We start from the raw sequence: 19,059 nt of genomic DNA, 5'->3' as shown, positions 1-19,059 counted from the left end.
ACCACAAGATGTCACTAAAAGCTTACAATTGAAAAGCAGTATTCAGTGCTGTACTGTATATTGTAGAGGTCATGGGGTTATTCCTGGCGAGCATCTTTCTTGTGAAAATGCCTGCATCTTCTCCTTGGGTAGATGGTTACAGATTTGTCTCAAGTGTTAATTTAAATGTGAACGATTGTATTTGTTCTTGGTGAAGTTAATCAACCAATACCATCAACACTGTTGTGTGTATGCGTTCGTAAGTGAGCTGGTGAAGTGAAGACCCAGGATCATTTTGATATCGGTACACATATAAACTCCAAAGTACTTTTAAAATCTTTAATGATTCTTTTTTTAAAAAGTTGCCTCAACAGCTGTACAGTTTCTTGAAAGAAAATTGTTCCTGCTGCTTTATTTTTCTCATAAATATTGCTTGTCTTTGCTACATAGGATCCCACTAGTGCGCCACTACATTTTAGAATTTGAATCACACATTTAGGCCTTTGTGCATCATATTTCATGTCTCCACAAATAGATAAATTCAGTTTGACTCTGACATCAACTATAATAAATTCTTAGAAATAAATACTACATCAAGCCCTTTTCCAACTCGTTGTGTACAAAATTTACAAAGCGTCACAAAGTTTGACGATGAAAAGGATTTTCACAACATGTAACACAAATCCCAAAAATGCCATGTTAAAAAAAGACATTATTTTTTTATAAAGCAGTTATTTGGTGAACAAAATGCATGATTATTGACACTCGACAACATCTGGTTTGATAAACATCGATTGCATACAAAACATAGCAGCGACTAAAATCAAAAAAGCAAGAAATGAACCAATGTTGTGGTTTTTTTTTGTGCTTGCGTAAATTTGGCACATTTACAGAATAGGGAGTTAAGATGTATTATATTGGAAGCTAAATAGGCAGGCTGTTTAGCTAGCATGGTATGGCAATTGTCAACCGGTTTGATCATGATTTGAACTTGCCACTTTGTTTCCATGCCAACCAATGTCAACCTTTGAACACATCCTTGTGCATTTCCCGAACGTCACTAACAAAAACGATCAACTTTTGCTTATCCGCGGCACCGTGTGGATTTTCATGGTGTCTTTTGCTATCCAGGCTTTAGTCACATTGAAACAAACCTCCAGGCTTAGAAATGCCTCCATGGATTTCTCTGCAATATTGCCCCAAGGCGTTAAAACAACACGGGAGCGTCCTCACAGATCCACGCACTCCCGAGTTATGACCCAGACGGTTCAGTAGTGAGAAACTCAGATTCACAGTGACTCGTTGCTTTTCCTGCCCCCTGGGGGAAAGAAAAACAAAGGAGTTTGTTTTCTATTTTCTCTTCTCTCCTTTCTTTTCCGTTTTCAAAAGGGTCCAAGCCTCTGGCTCTTACGATGGTCTTCCGATGGAGCTTGATGAGAGTTGACATGATGGTGGCATTGTCCACGCTGTTGAGTTAATGTCCCCCCCGGGGGTTAGAGGCTTCTGTCCCTGTACGCTTGGCTCGATGGCACCAAAAGCATAGTGGTGGGAAGAGTTCCACAGCCAAGCAAAAGGTACACAGGGTAAGCTAGCTAGCTGTGCAGAGAGGTAGACAATAAGATGCAAAGTACCGTCACTCCCCAGGATAAAAGGCTCAGAGGAGCATCTACAAAAGTGTTACGTACAATTGATTGTATTCTAAACAAGATGAGAACAACTTTTAAAATGGCAAAATGTCTTAATGCTGTTTTTTTTTGTCATTATCAAACCAAATAAGTCACAACACCTTAAGCCCTGCTTTGCGTCTTGGTGCCAAAAAACAGTGAAAGTATCCAAAGCGGTTTAAGTCTGAGGATTTGCGACGTTCAGAATGTAACAGGGCCACGTGGCTCAGACTGTGACTTCAGTCGAACTGTGTGTGGAATAGTTCTTTTGCCGATTGTGTTGGTAGTAACTTGGTTGAAAAGGATGTTGCATGTGAAAATGCACCCCGCGCCCCGCCGCGCATCCTTCTCCTCCTCCCGCGTACATCCCTCCACAAGGCTGACTAAAAAGATCCGGCATGTTCTCAATGCTCTGTTGCCGACGGGTGGAGTAGCCGTGCCTCCAGTGGGAAGCGTGCGTGAGGCCGGATCCCGGCGGGGTGGAACTCTGCCTTTGGACGTGACGACCGAGCGGTTCCCAAGCTTTAATAAAAGCCGAGTTGGAGAGCAATGGCTGCGTGGTGGTTTTTGTGAGGTGGGAATGCTCCAGATGGTTAGATGGGATGGAGATGGAAAGAGGAGAGTGGAAGTTGGATTGCGACGGGAGGTGCTCGTGGATGTATGACTTCTCTTTAGGCTGCATCGCCACCGGTGCTCGATAGTGGGCAAAGTCCATTAATGGAAAGCTCTTGTAGTAGCTGTGAGATGCGCTATCCGCTGCAAATGAAGGGAAAAATACACACACAAAAACCCTTATGTTATTATTGAGCAGCTTGGTGAATGAATTACCAAAATTATCTACTACTTGTGACCCCCACACTTCTGGACTGCAACCCCGAAGGACAAAAGCTGCATAATGCGATGAAGGGACATGACAGAGACATTTCGAGGTATACGTTCCAGGGCGTGGTAATGTGGCAACAGTACTTTATAAATAATCTCGCCCAGAGTCCTTTGTGTGTTTACGTGCATGTTTATGTATGTGTCATGGGACGGCATGAATGTCAAAGAGAACGAGATAAATAAAAGCAAACACTAAGGTTATCGCTGCAAGCGTTCTCGCCCTATGAACATTTTTTTGGTCATATTTTGTCCTAGAGCATTTTTTAAAACCACGTCTACTTTATACATACACATATCAATACAATACATTAAATATTGATTTATACAGAGCTTTAACAACAGCTGAAGCTGTATCAAAGCGGTTCACACATTCAATGCCATTCACAAATTTAGTCAGGAATTGAAAATATAACGTAGAGTGCATTCCCAATTTGTTATTTCAAGCTAGGGTGCCGATAAAGCGCTGGTTTTAAAGTGTCTTTTTTTGCTCAGTGGGACATAGATCTAACGTTCATCTGCAGAAGGAAATATGTTTTTCTAGGATGGAACCCAATGGGAGCAGATATAGTGAGAACAACAATGGCCTCGAAATTGAGCCCTGCGGAACACCACGCATGACCCAGAGCAGCCAAGGCGAAAACAAAAATCATAAAACACATAAATATCAGAAATCAAGTCCACTTTAAATAAATACATCCCTGGAATTAAAACAATTCCCCATATCTTGATACTTCCCTAAATCAAGACAGTCATCTAGATTTGTATCGACTTTTATATATGCTGATTTGAATCATAATTAAGTAAGCTCTGTAGCAGGAGGATTTGAGATGAAATCCTATTGACAAAGATCTACAAAAAAAGAACAGCGATGTCAAGGAAAAAGCGCCCTAATTAAGGAGTGCGTATCAACAGAAACGAAAGACGGGCAGGAGGCGGCTGACTGAAAAAGGGCAATTTGTGCAGAAGGATAGCTTCGACGTTGGATGATAAAGGTTAATAAAATCCATCTTGTCAAGCAGATATTTGCCTTTGGCTGAATTTTGTTTAGTTCTAATAGCATGCCCGAGAGCTGCAAGCAATTCTGGGTGTTGTTCCTTGACGGTCACATTTTGCAGTCCAATCGAAAACGATGAAAAGTCCGTCAAAAAATTAGAACTTACCCACGGCTTTGAGAGAGGTGTACTTGTTGAGTCCCACTGTACCGTGACTGCTGTGAGAGTGTGGAATGCCTTGTCCAATCGGGTTATTTAGATGGTACTGTTCTAGTAGGACATAGAAAACCACACACACAGTCAATTCAAACCACCCGGATCAAACATATCCCATCATTCCCACGCCAAATAAAGTGACGTTCATGAAGAATGGAACAAAAACTAGCTAGGAGAGTCAAGCCGCGGTTATTAGCATTAATGAAGTCCACCGATGCAGCCAACGTACTTCATGTCAGCCTTGGGGATGTTGCAGCGCATACACGCGCGACACATTTAAGCCAATTTTGGGGACACCGCAACCAAAATTGGTGGCATGCTGAACGATTCCAGCATCTTTAACCTGTAAAATGTGCGAGTCAGTACCCAGTTGGAGTCGCAGATGTTCCATTGAATAGTAGTGCGTATTTATGCACACACAAGTCAAGTGTATTTCATACCCGGGCGCTGCATCAAAGACAAATCATCTCATCACTTCAATGACCGTCGGTGAAATGCGATACGTGGCTAAACTTGGGAATGCTAATCTCTTGTCACACACTGGAAAGCGAGAGAAGTGAGCGTCACTTGCCGTTAGGCTGATGAAAGCGAGGGAGGGAGGATTGGAGCGTGCCAGGATGTTCCAGTGAAATAAATTAAGAGATTAATGTGGAAGGTTACACGTCACTGTAATATTTTCGATTCATGTCTTTAAAATAAAAACACCCTCATATAATCCAGTGACCTCTCAGAATGTGGCATATATATCGCAGGTAGGAATGGGTGTTTATTGTAGACATTTCTAAGTACAAAAGCATGATTGCGCATGTTAAAAAAAGACTATGGTAGTCACACGTTTTTTGCTGTTAATGGGGACCAGGACCACCCGTGACAGACAAAAAAAAACATCTGCGCTGGGAACCAATCAAGCTACAGTCATGTACAACAACCGCTGAGTCAATATAAAAAAATCGGAATGTTTTGTTTTTCCCTGAAGAAAAAAAACATCAGCAATGCATTGAAACCGTGAGAAGTGAACAGTGAAGTAGCGAGGGATCACTGCAAATCACAGCAGATCTTTTTACCACTTTTGCCTTGTATCCTTTTAAACATGCTCAATTAGTCCGCGTGTGTGTGTTTTAATCAGCATTACCCCCCTTCCTGATCCCCAAAGGCTCTCTGCTGTCTATCCGACTCTGGAAAAATCAATACAATTCAGCATTTTAGCACCAATGAAATCTATCCAATGTTCCACTTTGTCGCATGTCTCAATTTAAACACACAGGCGCCATTTTAACCCAACTTCAAACTCAAATGTACAAATATTCTCTCCGTGGTGTTTCTCCATACCAGAGAAATGCAAATGATATTTCGTCATCAATATTTATGATCTTCTTAATGGGATACAAACTTGGATTAAAAAGCGTTGAAATAGCGGCAACTTGGAGACGATAAGCATAGCTCACGTGATTGACAACAGACTTGTGTAAAATAATCTCATTTTAACTCATTCACTGCCATTGACGAATTTATTCGTCAATTGAAAATATGACGTAATAAAACGACTGTATTTACACATGCCGCAATTAAAAAAAATCCTTGAAATTTTACTGTCGGTTATCCTTAAACTTAACCTATGCAAGCCTTCTTAGTTCCACACGCATGATTTGTTTACATCATCCGACGTGTCAATCAATTTATTATTCAGTGCATGAAAGAGCCCCCATGATATTCCTCCTCGTCAGCTGTGCTACACATGTGCTGCATATATCGACACACACAAGCGAGAGAGTCAAAGTCTGTCACTCATGTTCGTCCCGGAGGCTTTTTTTTTTCCATCAAAAGTAGTAAAACGACAACTATCAGGGACACTCGTCACGTCACACAATAACCAAGCGACCAAATGCAGAAGTGAATTAGCGATTAGTTTGGATTGTCCTGGTGGACGGAGTCAAAAGTGTGAGAACATTGAAAGCATCTGTGATTGGAAGTGGAACACATGCTTGTTGCACGTGAAGAATTGCGGGAAGCGCACACCTTCTCATTACCATGGTAACCAGGCAACCAGGCGAGACCCCTTTAGGCAGCATTTGCTATTTTGTACACCAGTATACAAAAACATATGAATGAGGAGAGGTCTTATACTGTATATTAACCCATTCACTGCCAGACGTGTGCAAAAATGTGTTCACTCCAGTGCTCGGGTTTTTGTCATTGTCACTGGAATTCCAGGACCCACAGAATATTGCGTTTTAGGATTACATAAACATTAAATACAGTGTTAAAAACGATAGATTATCTTCTTTCATCAAAAAAAAATAGAATAACAATAATTCCTAAATTATATGGATCTGGAGTTATATGAGCTTGAAATGAGGGTGAATGTCCAAATTACAATACAGGTAACATCCGACTTACGACCAGCTCGACTTACAACCACCCATACTTACGACCTTGATCTCCAGACTCTATTTTTCCCCATTTTTAAAATTTTAATTCTAAATTGAAATTTTTTTTTCTTTTTTTGCTCACCGCTTCTGCTTCGCTTCATCCTGGACGAAACGCCGTTGGCTCTCCCTCCGCCGGGCGAACTAGTCACGGCGTTCTCCACCGGGTTCACCTCTGCTCCCTGTTGCTTCAGCAGGTCGGTCAGTGTCCTTTTTGGAAAAAAAAAAACATTTTTTTAATCAATAGAAACTGGTTAAACTCAAATACACAAAAAAAAAACACATTTCCAACATGTTGTTTTGCCTTGCTCAAGGCTAAAATCCAGTCATACTTGACCGCCGGCTTATTTTGCCGTACAACAGATGGACAACATTTCCTGCAATATGGCGCTGACACATCGAGCGCAGTCATAAACACAACACAATATTCTGATTTTAGCACTGACGCTATTCACTCCCATTGATCAATAATTCAAACGGCGGTGCCAGTGTTCTGCTAATGAGGCACGTGTGCTGGCACACATACGGATACACACACACACACACACACACACACACAAAGCTAAAACACGACCGAGTTGACAAGTGGCAACTTGTTAACACCAAAGTGTCTGTCGTTGGGATGATGTCGGTATATTGGGATTTCGTTTTTAATAATAATAATAATAAATTTCATTTATAGCCATTTGTGTCAGGTGATGACGCCGACTCAAGTCAAATGACATTTGTGAATCTTTTTATTTTGAAGGGGAAGATTTTTTTCAAAATCACTATAGTGGAGGTCAAAGGTCATACCGGTAGACACACGTGGTTCAGGAAGTCCGACTTAAATGATGCTAAGCACCTCTTTTTTTTTTCTACCAGTGAATCATATTCGTCCAATATTCATCATTTGACGCAAAGTATATTGTTTTCAATATTTGCATTCGCGACCTCCAACTAAAAATCGGTCCCAAATGTGTCTATTAACTCCCCTCTTTAAAACATACCGTTAGTTTTCCATCTTCGCTCCTGTCTGACTCATTGTGGTGCCCCCCTCCCCTGCCCGGGGGCCACCACGCGCACTTCTCTTGGCTGGCTGCTCAAACAACTTGCTGATTTGGACTTTTAATCTTCGACAAAAAGCGCACCTGTCTTGAAGCGATGCAGCGTTTATGGAGCTTTGGCTCAGCGTCATGTGACGTTCTGGTGAGGCATTTGAAAAGATGGATAACGGCAGCGCTACGGGCTGCTTGGAAGGATTAGAAGATATTAATCACTTGTCGTCGGTCTAGATGTTTTTTTTTTTCCCTTCCCAAATATGCTAAATTTAACTCATTCACTGCCATTATTTTTTAGGTTACTTCCGGGTTGAGTGAACGCTGGCGCGTGTGGCTGCCGCTGCCCACCCACATGAAAAAAAATATCCTGTGACTGTAAAGTGTCCTTGAGAGTTTTGAAAGGCGCTTATAAATGAAATATATTATTATTATTCCCGAATTTATACAGGAATTGAAAATATGACAGAGCACCATTCCTGAATTTGTTTGGGTTTTGTTTTTTCATGCTTGGGTGCGGATAAAGTGCTGGACTCTGGTAATGTTTTTTTCTTTTCCACAAGGAGGCAGCATTTCACTTTTTTCCATGTTAGCACTTGTTCCAGCTTCTGTTAAAAATGTATGTATTGCATTGTAAACTTATCCTGTTTTAAAAGGTGCTATTTTGTACACCTGCCCTCATTTCAAGCTCATATAACTCGACACCCATATAATTTAGGCATTAACTCTTTTTACTGATGAAAGAACATAGGCGAAGCTTTCTAACACTGAATTGAATGTTTATGTAGCCGTAAAAGGCAATATTCTGGAATTTAAGTGAAAATGACAAAAACCCTGGCACGAGAGTGGACAGTTTTGCACATCTAGCAGTGAATGAGTTAAAATAATTTCCATTTTAGAATTGCTCTAAATACATCCATCAGTAAGGTCACATCCAAAGGATAAATCCCCAACTTTTGCAAATATTCAGTCCTCATATATGTTGTTGTACACGTAACCTTCAAGTGTTATGTAACAAACATGTCAGACAGCTGTGAGGGTCAACCGCGTTGTCCCCGCAGACTTCATTAATGTCCCCCCCACCGTGACAATCAATAACAATAATGTCCGCCAAGTACAAACACGCTGATTGCTAACAGGCAATATAGCGGCTTATCGATCGCATGTACAGCGCGGATGAAAAGTCAGTTTGACATATTTGACGCAAAGTTGTCAACGTGGATACGATCCGATTGTAACGAGTCGACGTTGGCTCACGTGTGACATTTCCGCACATTTTTGGGGCGTTTGTTGACAAGCGTAAACAGATAACTTTGTTTAGGTTTTGTTTTTTTCTTGTTTGGGTGACGATAAAGCGTTGTGCCATGGCCTCTGGCGATGTTTTTCCCTGCCACGAGGGGGCAGCATTTCCCTTTTTTCCACGTTAGCGCTTTGTTCTAGCTTCAGCTGTTGTTAAAGCGCTATATAAATCAATATGTATATATAGCATTGTATTTTGGACAGCCGCCCTCATTTCAAGCTCATATAACTCCACACCCATATAATTTAGGAATTAACTCTTTTTTTTCTGATGAAAGAAGAGAGTCTAAGGTTTCTTACGCTGCATTAAATGATTTATGTAGTCCTAAAACTCAATATTGTTTGCATCCTGGAATTCGAGTGACAAAATGACAACAACCCTGGCACTGGAATAGACACATTTTTTGCAAGTCTGGCAGTGAATGAGTTTATTATACTACAATGGGTGCAAAAAAAAAAAATCAACACACACAAATGTGTTTTCTTTTGTCACTTTGTGCTGTTGTGCGTCATTTGGAATGGATCCGGATTGTTTCTCAGCATAGCGCCGATGCAGCTTGGAATTGAAGCGGATTTACGTGGGGGAAAAAATGCCAGAAAAGCTGATGAGAACATCGTAGGTTTATTTGGGGTGAGGCGGAAGCACTTTAAATGATGGCAGGTGTGTGCAGACAATTGATTTTTTAATGCGACTGCTTTTTACCTCTCATAAAGAATTGATTTTCATTTTCTATCATTTAAACAGGAGAGCGCATACATTTTTCGAGGCGCTGTAATCGCTAAAATATCTATTTGACAACCATCCCCATTGAGACCGACCACTTGGCTGCGAACTGTGATGAGCCCTGATAGCGGTTTCTGTCAATATGTGTGCTCACATTCGCACTCAATGGCAGCTGCGTTCGATAGCGCAGGGCAGGATTCAAGTTTGAATTGATACTGTTTACCCTTGGTCAATTTATACTTCAACAAAGTTAATTCTGACAGAAAGTGATTTAAATATATTGGGAAAAGATATTTTTATATCCTGGTTATCTCACTTGATTTTTTTTTTTATGTTTGGGGGGCGTTTGAAGAAAATAAAGGAACAGGAAATGGTACAAAATGAAATTGGGCAAGGCTAAATGCAGGAGCTGCTTAAATTAACTCATTCAATGCCATTCACGAATTTATTAGAGAATTGAAAATATGACGTAGAGCGCCATTCCCGGATTTGTTCTGATTTTTTTTACATGCTTGGGTTCCATTAAAGCGCTGGTCAGACCTCTGGGAATGTTTTTTTTCCCTTCCACAAGGGGGATGCATTTCCCTTTTCTAAATTAATGTTTTGTTCCAGCTTCAGCTGTTGTTAAAGCGCTATATAAACCAAGATGCATATATTGCATTGTATTTTGTACATCTGCCCCCATTTCAAGCTCAGATAACACCAGACCCATATAATTTAGGAATTACCTATTTTTTATGATAAAAGAAGAGAGTCTAAGGTTTCTCACGCTGTATTGAATGTTTATGTCGTCCTAAAACTCAATATTCTGTGAGTCCTGGAATTCGATTGACAATGACAAAAACCCTGGCACTAAAGTGGACACTTTTCTGGCAGTGAATGAGTTAAAAAATACATATCCATGTAGTCCCTCCAAATTTGTAGATATATATATTTTTTTGTCGGACATGTTTGTCTCCACTGCACGGATGATCGTATATCCATCCAACCTAAATCAGGTCAGCAGTCAAATACTTTTAAGTGACTCTACCCTTCATTACATAACGCAGTGGCTAATAAGCCTACTGCACGCGCGGACATGCATGCTAAGCCAATCAAACATACTGCAGATCCATATGTGTCACTCCCTTCAAAAAAAAAAAAAAAACATGGCAAGAGAAATATTGACTATTGATCGTTTCATCTGGCACACGACTCATTTGTATGTGGAGCTAGACACATGCACGCACACAGGCGGTATTTGTACTTTTTACCTCTCAAAGTGTTTACGGTTTTTGACGTGAAATACATGAAGCGGGTATTTCTGTCATCATATGTAGGAACTCAATAAATTAGCATACGGTGCAGTCCGCAGATGGTTAAAAACTGTCAACTTGGAGAAACCGGTTTAATCTTAGCGAGTGGGGGTAATCTTTAGAAATGAGGAGAGGTCACTGATGTGGGCAGTGTGAACGGGAATATTTGAGGAAGATGCTTCATTTGTCTTGCGCGGTGAAGACATTTTTAACTTTAACTAAAAATGTGTCCACTCCAATTGCCAGGGTTTTTGTCATTGTCACTCGAATTCCAGCACCCACAGAAAATTGAGTTTTAGGACTACATAAACATTCAATGCAGTGATAGAAACTTCATCAGAGTTAATTCCTAAATTTTTATGAGTCTGGAGTTATCTCATCTTGAAATGAGGGCGGCTGTTCAAACTACAATGCAATGTAATGTCAGAGATGTTCGATCGGACACTGTGGACGAAGGCTCGGACCCAGAAAGATTGTCTTTACTGCCGGCAGGAGAGGCAGCCATTCATGACAGACGCCCGAATTCTGCAGCCCTCTGCCGAGCTATTTATTGAAAGTATATGCAAATTTAAGTGATACATTAGTAAAACATAGTTTTCTCGATTATAATACCACGCCCTTGGGCGTTCTAACCGCGAACAGCTGTAAGCAATAAAACATTGTCTCTTCCATGAACTGATATATTTGTAACCTGGCTAATGAGCTCTTCCTGTGAAGGAGTTTCAAGTCGTAAATTGCTTCGGTGAGTTTCCCAAGTCCTAAATTCTGTTCAAGGCCAGATCTCCTCGATGAAGATGACAGTTTAACTTGCTGTGTCTGTTGACCTCAGATTGACCCCCAGGTTGTCTGTGCTTCAATTGTGTATTCGAGTCACACATGTTGACTAAGCATATAACAGCATGAAACTTTTAAATATGATAACTTCTTATTCTGTCTAATCTCTATCATACATACGTGTTGGTTGATATTAGCTGAAGCTGGAACAAAGCGCGAACATGGAAAAAAGGGTTAAATGCTCCCCCTTGCGGAAGGAAACAACATTGCCAGAGGTCTGACCAGCGCTTTATCGGCGCCCAAGCATGAAAATACAAAACCCGAACAAATTCGAGAATGGCGCTTTACGTCATACTTCAAATTCACGACTAAATTTGTGAATGGTAGTGAATGAGTTAAGAATATGAAGATGGAAGAAAGTGACGCTGAGTTTAAGGATTGTTGAAAGGTTAAATGAAGAAGGAGGGGAGGAGGGAATAAAGTCTGATGCAACGCGGTTGAGACCCAGATCACTTCTGTGCCGCCTGGAGGACTTTTGTTCAGAAGAAACGAAGGAAGGGAAGCAAGCAGAAGAAAAAGAATAGCTGATCACGAGGAGATGGTTGGTTTGATGTTGGAAACTGCCATGAGGACTTTGGAGAGGGGGGTACAAACAGCATGATATTACCATCAAATAAGCCAAGATAGCACAGTATGTAAATGTTTGAAAAGAATAAGGGGGAGCCAGGAAGGTCACCTGTGATGAAAGTTAGAAAAAAAAACCTAAAAAGTCTGCTTGCCTTAAAGAGACTCAGTCTGGGGTTTTGATTTTTTTTTCATCTGCGAAAAACGGGGCGCTGCAAAAGGCGACTCATCCGACTTTATTCCCCTGTTGATCGTGTTCCTTACTTGATATCTTTTTGCTCATGCCGTGCCTACTCCATCTTTTTTTTTTCAATGACAAAAAAAAGCGATTCCGCTTAGGATTCTATTTGACTCCACATGCTAAATGTTACACACACAAAGTCAAAGAAGCGTCTATTGCGGCAAAGATAGCTAGCTCAATTAGTGTTCTTCAAAATCTTTGCTTTATTTCATATATAAGTCATGCTTACAAGTAAAGCAAATGTGACACCGTGGGGGCGTGAGAGAAAAAAAAAGATGGGAAATGAGACAGAGAGAGAGAAATAAAAACAAAGAAAAATGAAAAATTAGACACAAGGAGGAAAAAAAGTAGCTTACTGCACAGTTTGGAAAATAGTGACTCATTAAAAAAAATTATTATGACTCATCGAACAACCTAAAAGTCAGCTGAGATTTTTTGTATTCATTTTTTTACTGACTATTTTGGGTACTGATGTCTTCCTAATTTGATTTTCTAGCATCCGCCATGTTCTCAACCATCCATCCGTCATCAACTTTTGTCTATCGCAGCTGACTTTGGGTCTCAGGTGATACACACCCGTGATAGGTCGCCGGTCAAATCACCCGCCCTCAATACAATCTATTTCTACAGGATTAGTCCATCAGGTTTTAATGTATATATGCTTTGTGTTAGTTTTATGCAAGGAGGACAAACGTGCACACGTCAGTGGACCTTTAAATTAGCATGCTAGCAACTTAGTTGTCAAGTTGGAAACTGATATGTTCCAATTTGTTTTTTTTAATTGATTTATTTTGGCAAGAAATAATCATTTCCAACTGGCCAACCGTTTCCCAAAAAACATGCATGTACATATAGTACATATAGTAGATTCAGCCTTACATGCTAACGGCACAAAATACTCAGCTGTAAAAATGAGTGGCTAGAATTCCAGGATCCAAAATGGGAAGCCAAAGTATCCGATTACTTTTGTTACTCTGTCCACTCTTTTGTACAGCTGTCTGAGATAAAATTGCATCATGCTTCCTACCTGGAGTTGAGGTCAGCGTGTGCGGTCCCGTTGGCCCCTCCTCCCCCGCGACTTTTCTCCAAGGCCAATTTGGTGAAAATGCCCACCAGGACCATGATGGCCACCACGCCGCAGATGATGTAGACGATGAGGTGCGTCCGGTCCCGTTCCTGATCCTCCTGGCCCTCGGTGACGGTGGCCACGGGTTTGCCGGTGTTGGCCCAGATGGGGGTGTCGTAGTTAGAACAGATGCGCTGGTCCAGTCGTTGCTGACGGAACTGGCAGCAAAAGCGATAGAAGCAGGTACCGCAGCAGTACAAAAAGACACCGGCGTTGCAGTTGAAGGGCGGATCCCACTGGCCCATGACATCGTAGTAACCCTGGCAACGCGTCCCGCCGACAGGAGGGCCGTCTTCGTCGTCGGCATCGCCCCCGCTGGAGGTGGTGGACAAACCAGTGTCTTGAGGTGGGGTTTGGGTCATCTCCACATCGGCCGCTGTTGTCTTGTTGACCAACGTGGACGGGACGACGAAGGGGGTGTCTTGAGGCACCGTTACCGTGGCGATGGACGGATCTTGAGTGACGGAAGGCTGGGTAATTAGGAAAGAGAGGTAAAAGAAGAAAAAAAGGTGGCAGGAGGAAGGAAAGACAGGTGCCATGCTGCCCAGTGTCCAAAGTCCAGCCTTCAACTAGAGGAGAGTTTCAAAAAAAAAAAAAGGAAACGGTAAACGGCAAAAAGTTTGATTTGGGTCCAATAAATACAAAAATAAATGCATTACAAATAAAGTTAAGATAAATAAATAAAGTAAAAAAATACATAAATAAATAAACACACACATAAATACATTTAAAATAAATATAGAGTTAAGATACTGTAATAAATAGAGTCAAACTAAATAAATAAATGCATCAAAATTAAATCAGTAAAGTTAAGATGAGTAAATAAAGTCATAACAAAGACATAAATAAATATATTTAACATAAATAAATAAAATTAAGATAAATAAAGCCAAAATTAATCAACACATAAATATATTTAAAATAATTACATAGTCAACATAAATAAATATTTAAAGTTAGAATAATAAATAAAATAAATAATTAAACAAACACATACATAAAATAAATCAATATATAAATACGTCCATATACTTAACATAAATAAAGTTAAGACAAATAAAGCCCAAATAAATCAACACACAAATAAATATATTTAAAATAATTACATAGTCAACATAAATAAATATTTAACGTTAGAATAATAAATAAAATAAATAATTAAACAAACACATACATAAAATAGATAAATAAATAAATAAACAAATAAATGAATAAACAAATTTACATTTACACAAAATCCTCACTCAAAATCCAAGATAACCTTGACAGTCTTTGTCTGTGTGTTTTTTTTGGGGGGGGTCCCTCTTTGACCTCAAGAGCTGACCTAAATAAAAAAAATATTTTTTTTGTATAATATAATATACTATATAATATAATATATGAATATGAATTATATTCTAAAAAATAAGCATTGCAAAATACATATCAGAGATACTGGCAATTCAAAACACCGTTATTTATTTGCACTCAAGTTGGTCTTGGTCATCCATATAGAATCTAAATAGGACACAAATTCCTTAAGATCAGTCAAAATAAACTTAGTAGTGACAAAAAAAGTCAACTATATCAAAGTTGAATGTCCCTGTCTATTTTTTGGGGGAGACACAGCTTCAACAATGACCACAAAGCAGATCCCCTTCATTCCTCTCACCTTTTCCCCCACTGTTATCTTCTGAAATCCCCCCCTGCCAAAAAAATCCCAAAACTTAAAAAAATCCTTTTTTAAAAACACAAACAAACTTCACTCAGCGTCATTATTACCCCCCCTTTGCGATCTCTTCCTCTCTTCTCTTTTCATGTGCTCTCCATCATTGCCTTTTGAAGAAAATAGCACGTTCCTCTTCTTCTCTCGTGTTGAAATCAACTCTCCGCCTTCTTCTCATCTGCTCTGTTCCGATCTGGCAGCTGCAAATACACAACTGTCCTGCCCAGTTAAAAAGTGCCCAGAGCGTAACATGGGTGTGTGTGTGTGAGAGAGTGAGTAAATGTGTGTGTATGAGGAGAGAGGGGGGAAAAAATGCTACACTGAGTGCTGCGACAGTTCGGGAACCAAACCTGCTCTCATCCTCTCTGTTTACGTCTCATCAAAGAGAGAAAAAGAGAGAGAGAGGAGTGAAGAGAAAAGTGAGAGAGAACGACTTTGGAGATGAGGAGGGTGTAAATAAATATTAAAATAACTATTTAGGGCTGCAGTGTATTATTCATCTTGCTCTAAATGACAAAATATTACCATTGAGTCGCACAGGTTGCACAATGGTTTTGAAAACGTCAAATGGTATCCTTTTTTCCCCCTTTTTTTTGAGCTAATTAAGTTGTTCCTCTGTGATTTTAGGTGTCGCTTCAGTTTTTGAGTTAGCACAGCACCTCTGTTGATGTCCTGGTGCATTATTGTCATGTCTTCAAATTCCCTTTGCATTACACCTCAGCGATCTAATTACCTCATCTGTTATAATTTCTGTAAATTTCTCAAGTCTGTGAGTGCGTTACTGTGACACATGTAGAGGACACTCAACATCTGCTGCGGTCACTCCTGCTCGTCATCTCTTCAGTCTGTTCTTGCTTTTGATGTACGCATGCGCACCCACACAATCACTCTCAACATTTCCTTTCCTATTCTATCTATTGGTGGCATTCCTCAACCTTCCTGACCTCCTCATTCCCAGATATTTGTTATTGCAGGTGTGCAGACATATGTTTCGAGTCCGAAATGTTCACAGGTCGTACCAGCAACACTGGGATTTTTTTCTTCTTCTCCTAAACCACCGTAGGGACATTTGTAATGAAATTCTAAAACAGATTGACAAGAGCCTTTTTCGCTTCCCTTTCCAGTAATCGCCTCTCCAAAAATCCTTCTTTATGTGTTGTCATCTCGAAGCAAACTATGCGCACACTGCGCGTTGTTTTTTTTTTTTTTTTTTTGCGTGAGTGCGGGAGTGTAATGGAGAGTGAAAAGATGAGTTTAAATGAAGGACAGCAGAGAGGAGGTTGACTGAGTAACAAAGAAAAGGAAAGTGGGGGATGAATCATGATGGAGAAATGTTTGGCCGGGAACCAAAGAGGAAGATAGTTACAGGGGGCACTGACGTGTGTGAAAATATGTATATTACATTTTGATGGATTCTGGCGATATTTTCTGACATGTATGCATTGTTCGTTCTGGCGCTACCTTCTGGTTATACCAGTTAATTTACTCTGATCAATTTGGGTACATTCGGACGTTTTCACAATAAGAGTTTTGAGTTTTTTTTACATGAGTTCGTACCACAAAAGTTATCAAAATGACAACGTCGAAGATCACTTTTGTTTGCCATATATATTTAATCGGTCGCGTCCCACTGCTTTGTGTTTATACACAGCACACAATACCTGTCAAAGTAGCAGAAAAAATATGTGATCCCGTCCATTAAAGTGATCAGCGTGCCCCAACACAACCTTGATGGCACAGCAATGTGTTAAAATATTTGTCAAAGAAAATAAGTGTTTTTCCCCAACTATAAAAAGTGCTCATCTTAGAAAAAGGGTCGAGTGAAAAGCGGAAATTGGACCGAAAGGAGAAGGTGCCACAATAATTGTTGACGTCGGGGAACACAGAAACATTTTTCTTCCTGGGCCGTAGGTTTCCAATTATAGTCAACCTACACATGTTCTCACTCTCCCCAATGTGTTGACTATTTAATATGAATAATTCAATATGTTGATGAATATTCATATTTTAGCTTTTGTGTGTACGTGTGTTTGTCTCTCCACAAATAACACTAGTTCAAATGCTGCTTCTTTTATTATGCAATCGGCTTGAATAGTAAAAGTGCCAAATGCAATGTGAATGGAGAAATATTTGTGATTCCAATGTTTTGAGTTACAAGCATGGTCATGGAATGAACTAATCTCAACCCAACATTGCTCTTTTTAGAAATCAGTGAAATGAACTAAATAAACTCAAACTTTTTCTTTTTTTTTGCTCAACGCTTTGCTCACGATGAAGCATTTTAATGAAATGCGTTCAACATTGTTCAGTTTGCTGCATCTCAAATGTTTGTGTGCACACACTCATTTATTCATTGGACCACATTTTAATATGAAGGGTGCATTCGCCAGGGAGATGGAAATGATCATTGCAAATTGAAAAAAATCCCTCACGAGGTTCGGATTCAATTGTGTATGCTCTCCTTGTGCATAAAAGGAAAAAGAAATATGTATATTTGCAGCGATATAAACTTTAATTGACAGACGTGGAAGGTTTGTTTTTTTCTGGCATTGAGAAACTGCTTTCTTTTGGATTGTCCCTTTTATATGCTCATAAATGATGTGCATGTGCTTTGAATAATAATGCTTTCTTCAAACACTGCTTTGGCCACAAATACTTACAATGTCACATGTTAAATAGTTCGAAACATTTAATGTAAAATATTTTTTTGCACGGCATTACTACACTTGTAATATAAAAGGATGTAGGCTTTTGATGAAGATGATTTCATTCAAATCCATGAATTCCCCTTAAACTTGAAATAATCTCACAAGTTTTGATGTCCACACAGAGAAAAACGCAAACCGTACCAAATGGGATCTAAAATGGAGCGGAGAGGAATGAAAGACTGTTAGTTACACAAATGACCCCCCCCCCCCCACACCCAACCGATTGACCGCACTCTCACTTGGCCAATTAGAAAAACAAAGACAAAAGAGGTCAATCGTGTCCACAGGGCTAGAATTAACAACAGTAGAGCCACACTCGTATGCGAACATCATGCAGCAATCATTTATGTGATGCTTGCTCAAGGTCATGTGACCGGGATACTTGTTGACGAATCAATTTTGATATTTAGACACAGCCAAATAGATAGCTAGATAGATAGCCGGCTAGCTAGCTAGATAGCTAATAGACTGTCTATTAGGTTATGTAACCGGGATACTTGTTGAGTAATCAATTTTGACATTTAGACATAGTCAAATAACTAGCTAGCTAGATAGCCAACTAGCTAGCTAGATAGCTAATAGACAGCAAATATATTAAGAGCCATTTCTATTTTTGTTCCTTTTTTAGTTACGTGATAGGGATAAATGTTACAAATACACCAAAGAGTGGCGATAAAAAGTCTACACACCCCTGTTCAAATGCCACAAATTACACAGAGATAAATCATAAATTAGGAATAAACTCCACCTGCGAGCGCCATTAAATGCGTTTTAAAAGCTAAAGCTAGGCAAAGCCTGCTAGCAGAGCTAATTTACAGTATTTGGTGTTGACTGAAACCTTTTTAAACATGTTGACTTTGGCCTTGTCATCAGAATAATGTGTCTGTTTCTGTACTAATGCCCTTTTGGACCTCTCTGTCATTGTTGACCTTTCCCAAAATGAAAGGAGATGCAAATTTCCAGCTTCATTTCAAACCCGCTACAAGTCATTTCCACATGAAGCTCCTTGGGGCCCGCTTAGCTAAGGCAGATCGCCACCGGCATCTTTTTCTCCGCACAATCGTAATGAATCTCATTTCCCGGCGCCTTTGTGTCCTGGTTCTGACGCCATTGCCTCTGAAGTTCTGCACTTATGATTTGATTGAGCGATCCAAATATTCACAGGAGGAACTGGAAAGTCTTGAGATGGCCTCTTCTCGTTGATACTTTGCTCACATATTTGACATACTGAAAATTACAACTATGTGTGTATGATTAAAGACGATACAGTGGCTGCAGCGGGATGAAGGATGGAGATGAGCGCTCAAGCCCTCAAAGCCCCGTGGCACTTTTTGAGCGGTAGGGCTTTGGGACTTATCGGCTTCGCT

General features: G+C 40.0%; 1 protein-coding gene across 1 annotated transcript; it reads right to left on the bottom strand.

Moving 5' to 3' along the window:
• Positions 1–322: 322 nt before the first annotated feature.
• LOC148887292 (protein shisa-9A-like) lies at positions 323–15,275 on the bottom strand. Its single transcript, XM_089015397.1, has 5 exons — positions 14,931–15,275; positions 13,181–13,848; positions 6,245–6,369; positions 3,686–3,787; positions 323–2,399 (listed from the first exon to the last, which is right to left on the bottom strand). Exons 2-5 carry the CDS (start codon positions 13,816–13,818, stop codon positions 1,870–1,872), a joined length of 1,395 nt encoding a protein of 464 aa, XP_088871523.1. The 5' UTR covers positions 13,819–13,848; positions 14,931–15,275; the 3' UTR covers positions 323–1,869.
• Between the last annotated feature and the right edge of the window lie 3,784 nt (positions 15,276–19,059).

Source organism: Hippocampus bargibanti, linkage group LG15 (genome assembly GCF_051943395.1).
Source record: "Hippocampus bargibanti isolate YZ-2025 linkage group LG15, ASM5194339v1, whole genome shotgun sequence".
Classification (NCBI taxonomy): Eukaryota; Metazoa; Chordata; class Actinopteri; order Syngnathiformes; family Syngnathidae; genus Hippocampus; species Hippocampus bargibanti.
The sequence above is the reverse complement of the archived record's forward strand: the minus strand, read 5'-3'. Positions and strand labels throughout refer to the sequence as shown.

Bases quoted from the DNA above. Each gene is read 5' to 3' on its own strand.
- LOC148887292 (XM_089015397.1), bottom strand. From the start codon at position 13,818: ATGGCACCTGTCTTTCCTTCCTCCTGCCACCTTTTTTTCTTCTTTTAC. The intron at 6,370-13,180 runs GTAGGAAGCATG...TTTTCCAAAAAG, and splicing joins CACGCTGACCTCAACTCCAG to GACACTGACCGACCTGCTGA. The intron at 3,788-6,244 runs GTGAGCAAAAAA...ATGTCCTACTAG, and splicing joins GATGAAGCGAAGCAGAAGCG to AACAGTACCATCTAAATAAC.